Source organism: Camelus bactrianus, chromosome 36, assembly GCF_048773025.1.
Source record: "Camelus bactrianus isolate YW-2024 breed Bactrian camel chromosome 36, ASM4877302v1, whole genome shotgun sequence".
NCBI lineage: Eukaryota > Metazoa > Chordata > Mammalia > Artiodactyla > Camelidae > Camelus > Camelus bactrianus.
In genome coordinates this window covers 4,741,770-4,760,195 of record NC_133574.1, presented here as the reverse complement: position 1 = coordinate 4,760,195, position 18,426 = coordinate 4,741,770, and the positions used below count along the sequence as shown (strand labels likewise).

Here is an 18,426-nt window from a genome sequence, read left to right as displayed (position 1 = left end):
CTCACTGAACCCTCCGTGCTCAGTCCAGTCATGCCTGTGTATCCGGCCCCCTGCTCAGAGGCTCTTCCGTCCCTGCAGGTGGATTTTTCCACTCTCTGCAGGACACCCCCTCAGGGGAGCCCTCCTCTCGCCCTCAGCATGGCAGGTGTCCCAGGCCACATCCCGAGCTGCCCCATTAAGAATGTTTGCGCCCAGTTCTGCTAGTCAGATCAGCAGCTTCAGAGCCCAGGTTTATGCCCGGGTCACCAGGAAGAACTACTGCCCATCTCCCAGCCCCTACCCAGCAGGTCACCAGGAAGTCACAGTAGGTGCCCCACCCAATCCAGAAGGCTGTTCACTTGCCAGCACCGCTGATGACTGGTTTCCAACCTTTGGTCAGTTTCACACAAAATAGCAGATTTCACTTTGAAGCGGGGGGTTTTCCCTTCTGCTCTCCATCCTTACCGGAAACATCAAGGGAAACCAAATCGCCTTTTCTCAAATCTATTCTGATGACACATTTCCACCCACAATACTCACATACTCAAGAAGTTTGGGTCCACGTGGTTTTGTTTCCCTTACGCTAAGTGGCTCAAAAGACTTTGGGATTCTTTCTCTTTGGAGGGTATTTGTTTGTACTCAGTTTATCGGCTTTAATCTGTTTTTGTCTCTCTCGCCAGGGTCTGTGGCAGTTGCCTCTTCTCTCTCCCTACAGCAGCCTCCCTCCCAACTTCTAATCTAGGAAATCAGCTGTGATGAGGGGCCCGGGGGCAGTCACAGAAGATGGATCTAAGGCACAGAGAGGGGACATAATTTGCCCGAGAAGATCAGCTTCAACCCCCAACAGTGTGTGTCATGTCCCTCTGTTTAACTCTTATGCTAAACTAGTTAACTTTTAATAGATTATGGTTATAAACAGATGAGGTATCAAAATACATACAAGGACACACATCAACTCTAAGATTTTCATTAACTCCACTATTTTGCTTCTATTTATTTTATTTGTATTAAAAGAATTAAGAACCTCTGCAGTCAATATAGCAAAATGTTAATGGGTTTTAAATCCAGAATATAGAGGCATAAGTGTATTACTCACACATTTTTGTATATTCACAAGAGAAAATGATTTGAAGGTCTCTCTCCCCTGCCCCCTACTCACTACTGGCTCTCACCTGAACTCCCAGACCACACATCTAACAGCCTTTCATTTTACCCACAGCTGAACTCATCAGTTTTCCCCCAGAACTCCCTCTGCAGCTTCCCCTCCTCAGAGCACAGCAGGACCATCATTTACCGTATTAATCCACCCAAAAACCCTGGCCTTACTCCATCCTACCCTCACAGACATCATTCATCCTTTCATTTTACCATCTAACATGACTTCAGTCTGTTCGCTTTTTCCCACTGACCGTCCCACTTCTCAGGTTGAAGCCACCAATACTTCCCACATGGAATCATGAGTCTCCCAGTGGCCCCCCAGATGCTTTTCCCTACTTGACACAAATGGGATTCTGTCACTCCCATGCTTTTAAGACTCTTTTCAAACCCACTGTTCTTAGAAGAAACTCCAAGTTCTTCACCTGGTGAAGGTCTTTGCCATGAAACTATCAGCTCAGGGAGGAGAGGACCCGCCCTCTCCCCTCAGCCCCACCCTCTGGCAGAGCATCAGCTCCGGAGGACCTGCTGAGCTACACCAGCCTGTATTCTAACCCTGGTCTTGAGTTCTTAGCAAACTGCTTCACTTATCCATACAAATCCGAGGTAGATTAGAAAGATGTTAGATATTTAGCTAGACTTTTGATTTGGGGGTTTTGCACTAGCAACCTGCAAGTACATGTTCTAATACTTCTGTCTTCTTAAGACCACACCCAGATTTCAGTGGTATTTGTGGAATGCTTTCGGAATAAAAGGAACTGTACTTTCACAGACTTTATGTTTTATAATATGAACAACCTGGACAGGGTCACGAATAGAACCGCCAAAAAAGTGACAGAAGACGGGTTAGAGGCATAAAACAACAGGTCGCAAGGACAGTAAGAGCAAAGTTGTTTCTCCAAATCCACCCTAAAAAGTGAAAGAACAGAAAATTCTGAATTTTGAAAGTAAAAGACTATCATATAAAAAATAAAATAATCCTCTTCATCAGGGTTTCAAGATCTGACTGCAGAATTTTTAGCAGGCCATACTGAATCCTAGCACAGAAAAATCAGATGGACTAGTGGTAAGTTCCAGGAAAACGGCAGTAAAATCTCCACTTGTAAGAGGACACACAACCACTTGTCGAAGGTGATTGTAAACCACATTCTGGAGAAATTCAGAAGATTCAGGTTCCGCTTCCAGATGGTGATGACAAGGAAGAACGGCTTGGATGCACGCTTCTAACCGAGTCACCAGCATTCTAACACTGCAGGGGGAAAAGGAGGCCCTCAGTCAAGAGCAGAGGTGTTCCTGTCGTGTCTCTCAGGCCGCGCCTCGGGGACTCAGTGGCCTGTAGCAGTCCGGCCCCAGGCGAGGACATGCAGCGTGGCCCCCCAAAGCAGGAGTGGCACTGTGCTTGAGAAAACCCACCCCTGATGGGGGCAAGAGGGGCTGGTGGGGTTGAGTGAACCTATAAATGCCCACAGAAACACACCTGCATTCATTCAAGTGATACAACCAAAAGTAGCAGGCTATTTTGCAAAATTTCAATTGTCAGTGGAAATTTTACCATTCCTTTCTGCTTGTCCCCTGCACTCTGAGACAGGCTTAGGCTCTCTCACACCTGCAGGTCTGATGCAATAGTTGTGAAGTCGTTTTACTTTGCTGCGATAGTCCTCGCTTCCCGTATCACTCTGTCTGTCCTCTCTTAACACAGTCAGATGTCTCTCCCTGAGTTCCTTGCTCCTGCTCCTCAGATCCTGAGATAAAGGGCAAGTGAAGACACATGACCAGAAAAGGCACTGTGGACTTGAACAAAGTCCTCAGTGACCTCCTAGGTGAGTGCTGCCTACCCGTCAACTTCAGTTCTCAAGGTTCTGCCCAGGGTGACATCCAGCCAGGAGAGTGGCCCAGGCCAATTAAAAGCTGTGTGGCTTGGGTGCGGGGACAGGTGCAGGAGCTGTTTCCGGAGCCGGGCCCCTCCACACCTCTGCTCCCCTCTCTCCCTAGGCCCAGCTGCCAAGCCCCCAGTCTCCCTGATCTTCTGCATTTCTCTTCTACTCTACTCCAAACACTTTTCCTCTTCCTTTTTTCCCAAATTATCCCCAGCTGGAGTGATTTTTCAATCACAGTATCTGAAAAAATTTCCTGCAGCCGAAAAAGAGGTCTCCAGAGGTCAATGCCCATACGCTGTTTCCTGAATAGAGCCCCAGGCTGGGGGGACCCTCACCAACACTCCTGGGGGCATTAGACATGTTGCGGGGTCAACCACCGTCAACAATAGTTTGCTGAGGCCCCAAGGCCCGCACAGCATCCCTGCTCACAAAAATGTAGTCAGCCCACTTATCGGTTATTAAGAAGCAAAAATACAAAATTGCTTATGTTTCTTACTAAAATTATTTATGAGATGAAAAAAGAAATTGTAATAGGAAAGAAGAAATCTGATTCCGTGTTGGATCTGTTCCTTTGGCTTTAATCCTTTGCCCTGTTTTCTAGGCTCAGACTAGTTAGCTCTACACCTTTTGTGAAAGAAAGTTGACTTTAGCCTGAAATATACAGGAGGGCCTATTCTCCGGGCTCTGATCTTTAAGGATGTTAGCTCTTTTGCACTTATGTAGAGAGTTTCAAGTTGCAAAATAAAGAATAACCTTATTTTTGTTGAAGGTTTTACAGGGGCACCATGATTTGACCCACATGGACAGCTGCAAGGACAAAGGACACCAAGGACAAACAATTCGTACAGCAAGAAGTTTGCAACAACCAACCACACCCCCTTCCCTTTGCAGTATAAAAGGAGCCTGAATTCTGACTTGGGGAAGAGGGTTCTCCAGGAAATCAGTCTGACATCTTCTGGGTCTGCCAGCTTTTCAGATAAAGTCACTATTCCTTGCCCCAACACCTCATCTCCCAGTTTATTGGCCTGTCATGCGGCAAGCAGAATGAGTTTGGACTCAGTAACAAAATACATTGGAGTTAGTATGTCTCCACTTCTTCCTCATGTCCAATATGTAGCATGCACATCATTTATGATCTAGTGAAAATAATTCATCAATGACAACAATAACAAGAAACTCACCTAGCTATCAAAACTAAAGTCACAACCTATTAATTTTACATGCCGTTTAAAAACAAAACCAAAAAACTTAATATAGAGGCTTGATTCCATTGAAATAAAATTATTTCTAGTCCTACAAAATATTCTTTCTTTTCTATTTTCTTTTGTTTTCATTATTGAAAGGAAAATAAAAATCAAATCATTTTATTTCACGTATTTTTGTTATAGCTACATATTTTAAATACTACAAAGAGATTTAAATTGCAACAAAAAAGTTCATATATTAGTATAAATATATATATACAATCAATGGGGATTAGGAAAAGAATAGACATTTACTAAAAACCCACTGCACATCCAGTCTTTTACAAGCATATCCTGGAATATAAGCTCTATGATCCAGGGGTCCCCCACCCCCATTCTCATTGCCAACTCCCTTAGTAATCAACTACCTAGGCACCAGCATAGAACCACGCAATCAGTATTTTAGGTATAAATGAGGCAATTAGCTCATTCAATTCTAAAACAAAAACCCTAAAATAAATACTGAACTTATTTACAGATAAAGAAAATTGGACACAAAAAAGTAAACTTTCTTCCTCAATGTCACAAAGCTATTAACTGGTAAAGGCAAGATTTGAACTCGTCTGCCTGATTCTAAAAACTAAGGTGGAAATCCCATTCCACTTGTGATGGTCCAGCAGCACAACCTATCACCCTATCTTTGTTCAGATCAAGCCTTAGACAGCCTGAGACAGCACCCCATTCCTATGGAATTCGAGGGCAAATGATAAAAATAAGGGTTTTATATCCAGCAGTTTTCTTAGGTCTCATTTACATAAAGTGTCAGCAGGTCAGCAGAAAAACTCTGGGCAATGTGAGTGGGTACAGAGCTTTTTGCTGATAAGAAACTCAATCTATCAGGATAGAGTGACCTTCCCATGAGAGGCCACATGGACCTAAACTAAAGGCAGCTGAGCAATGAAAACTAGCAAGACCCTGGAACTCAAGCAAGAAGGATCCCTGCCATCCCACACCCATTTGCCTCTTCATCCACGTGGACACAATGGCAGGAGACCCAGGTTCTTGTCCAAGTTACACCATCATGGATTCTCACCCATAAAAAGTTACGACTCTATGCTGTCTTAAGTCCTTTCCATCTCAAATATGATGACACCAATATCTAAGCAGAATCTCTATGTCTCCACTTCCTCTCTTCTAGTAGGAGAATAATTCTATGGCCACAGAGAAATCCAATAAAAAACCATGCATGAAGCCAGGAGAAAGTCTGCTTAAGAGACTTTGCTCTCACGCTCAGTGAATGAAAACTCAGAAAAAGTGGTCCTTCTCCCTCAGGAATTGAGAGGTAGCCAGATGTGTGTGTGTGTGTGTGTGTGTGTGTGTGTGTGTGTGTGTGTGTAAATCAAATACAGTCAAGTCTGGGATGTGAACAGATTTTTTTATGTCACTGTCATTTCTAGGGGATGAGCCAACTTTTAAAGTAATTTGAATCTAGTGTTCTGAGAGAGTCTCAGGATCTTTTGGTGGAGGAAGGGAAAGGAAAGGAGGAAAGAGGTAAATGAAGCAAAGGAGTAAGTATACTGCTAGGGAAAGGCAAAACATTAATTTTGTTCCTACTGGCATAACATACAAATTAGGAACTGTCTTTCTCCCGATGTCTTGTTGAGCACTGAGTTGCAGAAGAAGCGACAGACTATTTCTCACTGAGCTTGTGACTATACGAGGCATCTTATAGACACAGATAATTTACCCTGAACAAACTCTAGCAGCAGGCTGTAATTCTCCTGTTTTGAGAGACAAGAAAACAGGAGTTCAAAGAGGGTAGATAACTTGACAGAAGTCAGAGGACCAGTAAACAAGAGAGGATGAATTCAAACTCAGATCTGAATGCAGAGTCTCATCTTCCCACTCCCAGGACTGGACAATCCTTAACACACAGGCTCCCCAGCTCCCCTGCATTGTTCCTGGCACCAAGCATTTCCCATGGCAGAGGTCTCCAGTTCTCACAGACACAGCACTCTGTGCGGCCAATGAGCTTCATCGGACCTTGATCACCTACCTGCCACGCCCACCAGGCTTCACCATAAAGGAAGGAAAGCTGGCTTTCAAGTGCATACAAAGCCACCCTGGTCTGACCTGGGCTCTTCTGGGGCTTCTCCAGCCTAAAGGCAGCCATGAAACTGCTCACAGTTTGTACATGAGCCACACTACCACTCTCTGTGTGTCTCCCCACCTATACTACTTAGCTATGACCATTTTGATAATATTGGAAACAAATTTTGAAAAACAGAATAGAAAGGATTCTGGAACAAGTACTTAATACTTACAATTTTAAATGACAAGTTACAAAGTGAGTATTTACAAACCGAATCTGCCTCCCTAGGTGTCAGTTTTAAGCAGTGAGAAAATACAATAGCAAACAATTCTCACTTACAAAATTAACAAAAACATCAAGAATAATCTGGAATAAACTCAAAAATTATGCCCATGTTCTAAATGAAGAAAACTACAGGACTGTACTGAAGGGTAAAAGAAGAGGTGTAAATGTAGAGACATCAACATATTGCATGGAGGAAAGCAGTTTTGTAAAGATATAAGTTCTCCTAAAAATAATTGAAGACTTACTAAAAAATCCCATGAAAACACTTATCTGATTTTTTTAACTTCAGCAAAATATTTTTGGATTCTTCAGGAATAATAAAGTGATAATACTGGCCAAGAAAATTTGGGATGCAAGAAAAGAATAAAAAACAAATCTCATTGTAAAATATTAAATAAATTTTTACAATATGTAAGATATGTTGCTGGAATAAGAGAGGAAAATTGATAGAAAGGAACCATGAGCTCAAAAAGAGACTCTAGTGTACATAAGTGTTTTGTACAGGTAGGATTTCAAATCAAAGAGAAAAATATGAATTCAATAATTGTCCTGGGAAGATCAGACAATCACCTGGAAAGAATAAATTATATTCCTGTCATAATGACCACAAGAAAAATTACAGATAGTGATGTAAATATTAAAAAGTAATAATAACAGTAAATACAACAATTTGCTCATATTAACTCAACTTACCCTCACTATAACAAGTACTATTATCATCTCCATCTTAGAGATTTAAAAACCTACAGAAGAGATTTATTCCATTATAAGAACTTATTTCTAAGAATAATGCTGAAGATAAAACCCATAAGGAAGACATTTACTATCTTAAGAATATTTTGGGCCACAATGAAGATAAAAAACCTACTGAACAAAATGAAAGACAAGAAATGACAAGAAAAACCTCTGTGACACGTGTTGATGAAGACAAGAAGTTAATGTTCATAACATACAAAGAGCTGTCACAAAGCAACAAGAAGCTCCCTCACTTAACTGTGTGCAAAGAACAAAAGGGACCATTCATTTTTAAAAAGCCAAATGGCTAATGAGTGAAAAATGCTCAGTACCTCACTGGTCATCAAATGCAAACTAAAACATTGAAAAAGAACTTTTGCTCATCATATTTGCAAATATTTGTAAAAGGTATTCTAGCTAGTGTCCATCTGTACGAGAAAAAACTGAGCAAACTCTTTGGAGGACGACATGTCAATGAATATGTAAACTCTAAAAAATGTGCATACACACTGACTCAACTCCACTTCTAGGAATCATTTCGTTTAGAAAAAAATAAATCAGCTCAAAAAAATGTATTCATCAGGGCATTTACACAGCACTATTTACAATGGTGGGAAGAAAAGCTGAAGTGAAATCATATCCAGTGATAGAGAATTGGTTACATAAGTAATTTTACATCTTTCATTCCCCACTGGAGAAGGAATTTCTAGAGTCACTTGAAAGGAGCCTGTGATGAATGTAAATGTCACATCCAGGGACTAAATTTCCAGAAGACTTAACTAAAGGAATACTCATACAAGATCACAGGAATGTTTGTACAAGAAGGATGCCAGTCAAACATCCTTTCTGAGAGTGGAAATTGGAGAAAACTTAAGTGTCCGCCATCAAGACAATGATGCGGTAAATCACGGCGAGATGTGGACTCTTAAGGGGCCGGCGATTCGGCATGGTCCAGGGCCTTGTCCACAGCACTCTCCCACCAAAGGTGTCCTTGCACAAGTGACCACACCTTCAAATCAGGAGACCCCTCCAGTCTATCTGAAAGGGCCAGGTGAGTCTGGAGTGGGAGGATGTCTATGATATACCCGTGAGTGAATAAAGCGAGCTGCAGAAAACATATATTATGGCCTTATTTTTCAAAAAAGCATATATACACACATATACATAGATTTCTCATATGTATGTATGTATGGGTATATATATATGTCATAGGCATAAAGGTCATGAAATATATACACCACATTGGCAACAGCTTTTACACTCAGGAAATAAGGGGAAAGGAGTTAGGGGCCTTTCGGTACCACCACAGTTCTCTTTTCACTATTTCAGTTAAGTACACTTGGAATTTAAAAGTTTATTTAAGTCCGAAGTAAAATGGACGATGCCTCCACAAGACAGAATGCTATACTGGTCATTAAAAATCATGCCAGGGGAGGTAGAATATTGTAGAAAAACATGTAATAAGCTGAATGGAAAATGGAGGTCTCCACACAGTAAACAGGCACAGAGTGCTCGCTGGTTTTTATGACAGAGGTGATACACACTGACGAAAAGAACAGAAAATAGATGTTAAAATGTTAATTATTATCTCTGAGTAGTGGGACAAGGATGGCTTCTTTTGCCCCTTTTTTCAGACTTATTATATTAAATACACATTATTTTTCATCTGAAAAAAGCATTTTTAGATGTCTAGTACCACGCATTGGAGAAAATACACGAGTACTTACAGAAACAAGTAACTAGGATACACGGCAGCAGCGCCACACAATGTAGAACGGGCGATCCTGAATAACACCGCGCAGTTACATAAGGACCCACAAATTGAGAGCACCTGCTGGAACAGGGCATGGCCACCTTCTATTTCTCACTTGTGTCTTCAAGGCTGAGGCAGTTCTGAGCACGGCCAGTGTCAGTGCTGGTGTCTGGATTAATGTCGCTGGAGGTGAGGGCACCTACAAACAGACAGGAAGAACAGAAAGCATCTTTTGCCTTTTCTGTCTTGTTTCCTTTTTACTGTAAAGAGAGGCACAAATAAGATAAACTTTGTATCTTCCCTACTGAAATTTCAGTAATGAAACCATTTTTAAATCCTTCACAACTTATAATGTGCCAATAACGGTTTTTTCAACTAAAGCATCATATTTATAAAATGTTAATTAACTCAGTTACTTAACTTCCTGTTGAAACCTTCTATTAAAGAACATAAAATGCACTACGTGAAAGCACCACACCTGCAGTGACCAGCTCATCTGTCTTGACGGCAATGCAGTCACCCCCACCATCCCGTGGCCCTGAGCTCCTGATGCTGCTAAGAGAGCACGCTGCCGCCTCAAATGGAGAGAAACAGTGAAAGCATTTTGTGAAGTCAACAGCACTGACAAAACATGACTGAATAGTCCCACTATCCTTAGAGGATGTCATTTTCGGTTTCTGGCCAATACCTGTCAATGAGCAGAACCACCCCAGTCCCGAGCCATGGGACTCATGTGGGAAGGAGTTTTGGAGAAATTTCCAGGTATAGAATGTAACCAACTACACGTAGATCTGTGACAAAAGAAACGATGCAATACTCTGATTTTGGAACACACTCAAAATATTCTCCTAAGCCTTAGTAGCTGGAAAGGCTGGGCTACTCCTCAGCCACTTATTTATTTCACAGCCAGTGAGCATCTCCCACAAACCCTGTTTCCCTGTGTCTGCTGGGAGCCTCAGGCATACACTTGCTGTTGATCTTATAAGTCACAGGGTAGAGGCGTGTGTCTCACCCTGCAACCCTCACACAGGCTCGCCTCCTAGCCTCAAGGTCTGAACTTGGCTCCATTTTCTCACCTGCTTATTTCGTATCTGCTTTTCTGTAAGCTGCCTGAAATGCTTTTTGGAACAAGTCAGAAGAAAGAGTGGGAAGATAAATGGACAGATGGACAGGTGAGAGATGAGCAGACAGACAGAGAGACTCCAAGAAAAGGGAAACAAAGTTGATTTCCTATGCAGAACCCTCTTCCAGTCAGGGAGGAAATCCACCACGGAGAAGAGTGAAGGGGCAGGTGGCTTAGGATTGTTTCCTACTTTCCATGAAAATTCACACAAGAGATGAGAGAGTAGAACTATAAATATTAAAAGAAAAAATCATGCATGCTTGAAAAAAAATCTGCAATATGTACTTTCTAAAGAATAGTTTCAAATCAGCAAGGCCCAATAACACAATCCTTGGGTATTTACAGAAATGAGAATCCCACCTCCAAACCACAATGCACCCTTTGGAGCACTGAGAGTCTACACGGGGCAGTCATAAAGCCGTCACCGCAAAAGCTATGCTATCCTGCACTTACGAGGAATGAGCAGCTGAGCTCGGGCTGCCCACGCACGTCATTTACACCCCACAGCACCTCTACGGGGGGGACGCAGAGCGAGCCCCATCTCTGCAGGAGAGGAAACAAGTTCGGGAGAGGCTAAGCCGACCTACCAGTTATCCATCTCACAGGACTTGTCACTCCAGAGCAGGACTCAAACTCGGACTCAATTGTAACCACAGTACTACCACGCTTTATGTGCTTTTTGTGTGTGTATAATACATTTGTTTCTGGCATGAAAGGATATTTAATAAATGATCGAATGTTTTGTCTGTCTCATTAGCTCACAATCAATCTTTATACTGTTGAATTGTACTCTTTTCCCCTGGAGAGAGGAATGGAAGCAGCAGGGGTCAGAATGAGGTGGGGCTCCATTTTTATCTGGTACCTCATCTCATCCAAGTCCCCAACCAGGGAGAAGGAGCAAATGTTCTCTTCATCTTTTAAAGAGAGGGCTCCACTGATGGTGACTTACTCAACCCAATAACCAAGGCTGGGGGAAGGGCACATGTAACAACCAGAACATTATCACCTGTAGGAAGGCAAAAAGAGCTCACGGGAGGGCTCAGGGGGTCAGCCTGATTTAATTTCAATCGATAAAAGATTACCACACTCTAAAAATACTAGCATGCAATGGATTTGCTCTCTCTTGACATCTAGCAAGTTTCCACAGCCCACATGTAACATTATCGTGAACCAGTGAAAGGAAGAGTCTACAGACAAGAAAAATCAATGCCACAGGCAGGCTGAAACAAAGGCTGGAGTTTAAGAAGGGGAAGGGCATAGTTAAGAAGTGGGGAAAGGCTGGGAAAAAATCATCACAAGGACTCTCAAGCATCATCCAACAATCATATAATCATTCATTCAAGGGAGAGTTACTGAGGTCCTATTTGTTCTAGATTGTACAGAGGGTGAAGCAAGAGCGCAGAGACCATGGTGGCAGCAAGGGGCGGGGCTCAAATACACTTCTGATCCCGGTGCCTTACACACTTGTCCTCAGTATAAAGGCAAAAAAAAAGTAAAATAATACTCTGTAAACTCAAAGCATTGTTGAAGAAATTAAAGTAGACCTAAATACATGGACAGACGCACCACGCATATTTCTGGGTCAGAAGACAAAGCTCTTGGGATGGCAGTTCTCCCCAGAGTGATCCGTGCATTCAATGTGGTCTCAATCACAATCCCAGCGGGCTCCTCTGCAGAAACTGACTAGCTGCTGCTACAAATCATATGGGAATTCGAGGGTCTCAGTAACCAAAATGATCTTGAAAAAGTAGAACAACGTGAGAGGACTTGTAAGTCTCAATTTCAAAACTTACAACTGTATCTCCAGGTGAGATTACAGGCCTTTTTTAACTTATTTACTGTGTTTTTCCTTATTTTGTAAATTCTCTACAGTGAATATAACTGTTACAATAAGAAAATAAAAAGTAATGTCTCTTTTAAAACATGCACACTGATTCATTCATTGGGGAAAAAAATTAACTATAAAGAGGTAAATAAATACCTAGTGAAAAAGGACTACTTAAAAACAAGAGTGCATTTACATTTTTCATAAATTGAAAACTGGAAAGCACAAACACATCAAGTATCTAGGGAGACTGCCGCAACATATTAATAATTATTTTCAAAAATTCTAATTGAACAATGAAAACCCAAGGAAGGAAAAATCGTGATTGACACACAACTTCCAACACATGGAGAGCAAAGGCCTAGAAATCCCAGTCTCTGTAGCTCTGCTACTAACTCAGTAGGAGAGGAAATTCCTCACTGAGGGGACAGTGGGATTCCATGCATGACAGGATACACAGTACAAACTGCACTATATATGGGACTGATTTTCTTAGAAGAATTCTAAAGGTAGAACATTGCTGAAAAACTATAAAAACACTGAAAGACAGTTTAAAACACACACCCATATATATTATATATAAATGTAAGAAGTCTGCTCCCATGTTGCATAGAAATACAAAGTTACATTTGTTCATTTATGGGCACTGATTACTTTATCCCAGGTAGAATATTTCAACTGAAACAAATAATCAATAATACACCCCTCTTGTCAAATCTAGTTGATAAGTGAGTCTGCTATGTAACCATAATGTGTCAAAGATAGATCTATAATTAGTGAAAAATATCTTTGTATGGTTCCTCGAACACTTCTCAAATTTCCAAGCTTAATTTTAAAATAGATCTGAGCAGTATTTTATGTTATCCTTTCCCTTGTCAAATGAACAACACAGTCTGTTGTCAATAATTAGGAAAACAACACAGTCTGTCCTTACAATAATTCACGAGCACCATATCCTAACAATACTGCTGGACAGCAAGGCACTAACCAGACACTGTGACCAAACAAATGAAACACAAGGAAGACAATTGACCCTATTCTGGAGGGCTTATAATCTATGGCAACTCTGGGGTTTTTATTTGATTGGTTAGCAAAATAAAATCAATCAAGTACTTTCTTCTTTGAGCATTCTCTAAGTCATGACTCTGCTGTTAGTGTCATGAGCAGGAAAGACTTAAGCATGACTTGATTAGGTCAATTAGCAACAGCCATCACTGCAGAGTGAGTAATAAAAATGTTACCTGATAGCAATGCTTCTGCCTACATGAGACCTAAAATAAACCTACACTGAGCTCTGCAAGGAAAATGAGAAGATGAGGTCCCCAATGAGAAAAAAACTAACAACAAATCAAAGAAGGAAATACTTTCATTAACGATTCCAGGAAGGAGTAGAGCATGGTGGTGATGAGCACAGATGCTGGGGACAAACAAGAGGGTCTGAAATCCCACAGCACCACTGGGTAGCTGTGACACTGATATTCAGGGAAATTTTCTGCATCTCAGTCTCCTCATCCATAGACTCGGGACAACAGCACCCATCCCTAGAATGGTCCTAAGAATTCAGTTATTTTATATATAAAAGTTTAAATAAAATACCTCATATCTTAAATATGACCCAAAGCACAAGGAACAAAGAAAACAGAGATAAACTGGAGTTCATCAAAATTTAAAACTTTGCTTCAAAGGACACCATCCAGAAAGTGAAAAAACAACACACAGGAGAAAATTTTGTGAAATCATTTATCTGATAAGGAATTTGTAATTCCAAGATAAAAAAAGCTCCAACAACTCAACAATAAAAATGCAACTCAATTAAAAAATGAATAAAGGATCTGAAAAGATATTTTTAAAGGAAAATGTAAAAATGGCCAATAAGCACAAAGAAAAGATGTTCAATATCATTAGCTGTAAAGGAAACCAAGTCAAAACCACTAGTAGAAACCGCTTCACACTCACTACAATAGGTTATAATCAAAAAAAGATTATGACACAGAGGAAGCGGAGCACACAGCAGTTGCTGGTGAGGATGTAACATAGAGTGGCCACTTTGGAAAACAGCCTGGCAGGTCTTCAGAGAGTTGAATATTTGGTTTCTGAATGACCCAGCAATTCTGCTTCCTGGGGACACACGTAAGAGAACTGAAAGCAAATATCCCCATAAAAACTCCTACAGGAATGTATATGACACGATTATTCATCACAGGCAAAAAGCAGAAACAACCCAAATGACTATCACGTGATGAATGGGTAAACAGAGGGACCCAGCCATACAGTGGAATATTATTCAGCAATAGCAAAGCAAGGAGTACTGAGACAGGCCAAAACGTGGACAAACGTGGACAAACATTGAAAATGTTACTCAGTGTGAAAGAAGTCAGTCACAATAGACGGTTCCACTTACATGAAGTGACTTGATTTACATGAAATGTCCAGCAAAGGCAAATCCACAGAGAGAGAAGAGTGGCTCCCTGGGGATGGGGGAGGATGGGGAAGATGGGAATGACTGCTTATGGGTACAGGGCTTCCTAATGGGGGGATGAAAATGTTCTAAGATTGACTGGGTTGCACAATTCTCGGCATAGAGTAAAAACCGCAGTACATTTTAATCGGTGAGTTGTATTAAAACTGTTAAGGACAAAAGCACCTCGGGCCAGTACCTTCCCATAGTAAATGCAAATTGCTAACTTTTATTACAGGAAGAAGAAACTGCCCTCAGCATGAAAGCAGCAGATCAGCAAATGTGAGTTAACCGAAATTGGACAAGAGCAGTTCACTTGAAACAGTTGCTGAGTGTACACGAAATATTCAGAAATGACAAGGGAAATCAGTTTGACATCACGAAGAAGAATTCTGCTTCAAACGCAGATCAAGGATTCGGCAAGCCCAGCTGCTACAAATGACTAGAGAAGAAACCTGGTTCTTAAAACGAGCACCAGAGCCAACAAGGAGACAGTGGTGAGGAAAGCAGGCTGCCAAAAATCTGGAACAGTTTGCTACAAATAATTTCTCCACTGAAATTTCAAAAATAAAATGAAAGTGATGCAATGCTGTGCTGGCCTCACGTGAATGGGCTTCCTCTGGTGCTCGACAGTTCTGTAACCCCGAATGAGAGACTCAGGAGAATCAGCATGGCTCCTGGCTGTCCCCAGGTGACTGCCCACCAGCACGCTGGCCACCATCACATCTGCCATGGTTGAATTGCAGAGAAGAGACCAACTTCTGAAAGGCACAGGAAATGTTGACAAGGGAAGAACGGGCTGCAGTCAGTCCTGGGACAGAGGCCCTGTGAGCAGAGGCCAGAAGGCTGCAGGTGAACTGGAGTGGCCCTGGGGCAGGAAGGGACCACGGGGGAGCAAATCTCAATTCTCTCCTCTCTCTCCCTCGGGTAGGAGAGATAAAGCCTGCATCCTTCTCACTTGGAACTGTGGCTACTGGCTGGCAGAAGTCTTACCGACACGGAATGAATTACTCAAGACAATGGGGAAAAAGTTAACAGAGCAAGAGGGAGTAGGGAGCCAACTCCATGAGCCTCTCAAGTGCTCTCATATTTATTGAGTATAATCAAAGGAAAAAGTCATTAAGAGTTGTGTGATAGTAAGCAGGAACTTGGGGAAAGGCAGAATGAGATAGAGATTGTAGAATCCAAACTGAGTACAAAGACTTAGTTTATCTTTAAGAAAGTCATGGGGTGAAGGGGACAAGATACATTCTTTAAATATGTTCATTAGAAAGCAGACCACCAGACCAGCCAGGTCCTTGCTTTGGGGAAAATTAAATATCTAACAGCACACAAGCGCAACGTTTATAGCTGAGGGCCTGGGTCCTTGCTTTGCAACGAGCAGCGTGTTATCTAAAACCTCAACTATGCAAGCAAATAACTGTCTCTTCTTTTAAAGGCAAGGAGACAGGAATGAGGATGCACAGGCGCCTGCTTGCAAAGCAGTTATTAAGCACAATTTTTTCTTCTTAAAGTTGACAGGCGGCTGGGGTCTGTTATAATTTGTTAACCCAATCATGGGTTCCCATATGGAACCATTATGGAGAACACCCTGGGATGACAAATCCTGGGTCTGGGTCTTTTCCTGCCAGCTTCGGCCATTCAAGCAGGGTCTAGGCACATCCCTGAATAACGATTCCACAGAACCACTCACACTCTTAACTCCTGGTGCTTGAAACTTAATTTTATCTCTACACAACTTAACATAGAAAAGTTTCAGAAATAAAAGATATTATATTCTTTTTATATCTCATCATAGGACTGATTTTTCTGATTCCTCTAAGCTGCTTCTACTTGGTAAAGCACCTAATTCTGCAGGTGAATTCAGTACTTTTCATTGGGCATAACTAGCCAGTTTGGGCTCGCTGAAATCTATTGGTCAAATACCGATACACCTAATTGATTTCATTGTTCATCGATTTCAGCCGGGAGGAGAGGGAGTGTCTGTTCCTCAGCCCACCCTCAACTCTTTTCTCATCAGAAACTCAGGCTTCCTGAAAACAAAACAAAGCATTTGTTTCCCTTCTTCTACACTTTCCACAAACCCAACAGGAAACATTAGCCTGGAGAAAGAATTCAACAAAAATGTTCAAACAAAAATCTACAAACCTGAAGCAGCTCCATCTCCGAATCATGATACACAACGACATGAGAGTGTGTCAGGCACAGAGCATGCATGAGCCTGACCACCTGATTTCTATTCTTCAAAGGAAGGAAGGTTTTCATATTTTTTATTATCACTCTTTGTCATTGTTTCTGATTAAGACAAAAAACAGTTTATGAATTAATTAAGCACTGCAATAACAGATTTTTTGCTGTATTAATTACAGAAGGCATTCAGAGGGGATAGGAAAATTCACCTCTGTAAAAAAAAGCAAAATTTCTTCCCCTGTGAAAAACACGTATACAAAATGCAACAGAGAATTCAAATTCTTGTGGAGAGGGGGAAAAGCCAAAGAATCAATGCAAAGTCATTACTATGAGTCAATTCAAAATTCACTGGACAAACATGCTCAATGCATTCAAAGAGTTTTAAAGGCACACTGCAAACCATTCACTTAATGATCTGCAGGCTAGAGGAAGAGATTCCCTCTTTAACAGACAACAGAAGTCAACAGGGAGCCCCACCAAACAAGGACCAAAGACCAATCAGGTTTTTAACAGTTCTGATAAATCAGCATGTTCTAAAGATAAAAATTCAGAAATTTTAAACATTCATTCAAACCACAATGAAACAAGCACTTAAAAAAAAAAAACCCCAAAGAAACTAAGCACATAGATTATGTACATACATCAATGAGAACTTCCTGTACCTCTGGAAGAAGGAACAGGATGTAGCCTTTTACATGAAAAGTAAAACTACTTTTAAAGATAACTGCTAAAACACATTTCATCATTCATGTTGCCTTGAAAACTCTGAGGCACTTGTATCTGATCAGAAAAGCAATTCCGAGTAATAGTATGTTACAATTCAGTGCCAGTTTGCTTTAGAAGAAAAAAGAAAAGCTACAGTTTCTCATCCTGCACAAAGAGTAAAGAACCTCCCTGCCTCTATCTCCTCCCATTTCCTAAGCTCATGCTCCCCAACCCTTCTGAAACAAGTATGAGAACCTCGTATTCCCACCAATATGCCAAATAAAAATAGAATATCACTTTATTTGTATAAATATATGCCTACACCTTAAACTGGAGGAGAAATGTATCAGAAGGCTATATGGAACTTATTTCTACCTTCCTGAAATCACACACACACATTCTCTCAGACACTGACACAGACACATACACACTGAATTACTGGGCACTTCACAAGCTTAGGACTTCCAACTTCTTGAAGATAACTTTGCAGTTAGTTTAAAATACAAAACTGTCAGGTTTTGAAAGCCTTGATCATCTGCTAAATCATCCAATTATCAATGAGACTCAATTTGCCTTCTCTGTAGAATGTAACTTCCCATGATGGCAAAGCAGACCCTAAGAAGTACTGGATCCAAGACTCGTGTTTATCACTAGCTATGATCGTTTTTAAGCCCATTAACAGATTCAGAAAGGTATGCCCCAACATTTATCCTTATTGAAATAGAATACGTGTTCAATTGTCTATACAGAGACTAGGTCCCATGATGGAGTTTAAGAGCTATTTTGTGTATTGCAATGTTTATTTTTAAGTGCAGACAAGGAGGGTGGGCATTACTCAGTTGTAGAGCACCTGCTTAGCATGCACAATGTGCTGGCTTCAATCCCCAGTACATACATAAAAATAAATAAAAATAAGTGCTTATTTATATATAAGAATAAAGTTATAAAAAAATGCAGATTAAAAACCACTGCAATCTAGGAGCCACAAGTATAATAAAAACAAAAAAACAAAAACAAGTGTTTCTATCAAATACTGACTATATGCCGAACACAGGGACAACCACA

The 18,426-nt window shown here is 41.1% G+C and overlaps 1 protein-coding gene across 2 annotated transcripts in view; it reads right to left on the bottom strand.

Moving 5' to 3' along the window:
- The window catches only part of LOC141576140 (trafficking protein particle complex subunit 9-like), a 130,426-nt gene that overhangs the window by 52,565 nt on the left and 59,435 nt on the right, over window positions 1–18,426 (bottom strand). For both annotated transcript variants that reach the window (XR_012504369.1, XM_074358622.1), the window contains one exon: window positions 9,035–9,259. Coding sequence is in view for 1 of the 2 variants with exons in the window: in XM_074358622.1 (XP_074214723.1) it covers window positions 9,235–9,259 (25 nt within the window). In the remaining variant the exon portion in view is untranslated. The remainder of the gene's footprint in view (window positions 1–9,034; window positions 9,260–18,426) is intronic.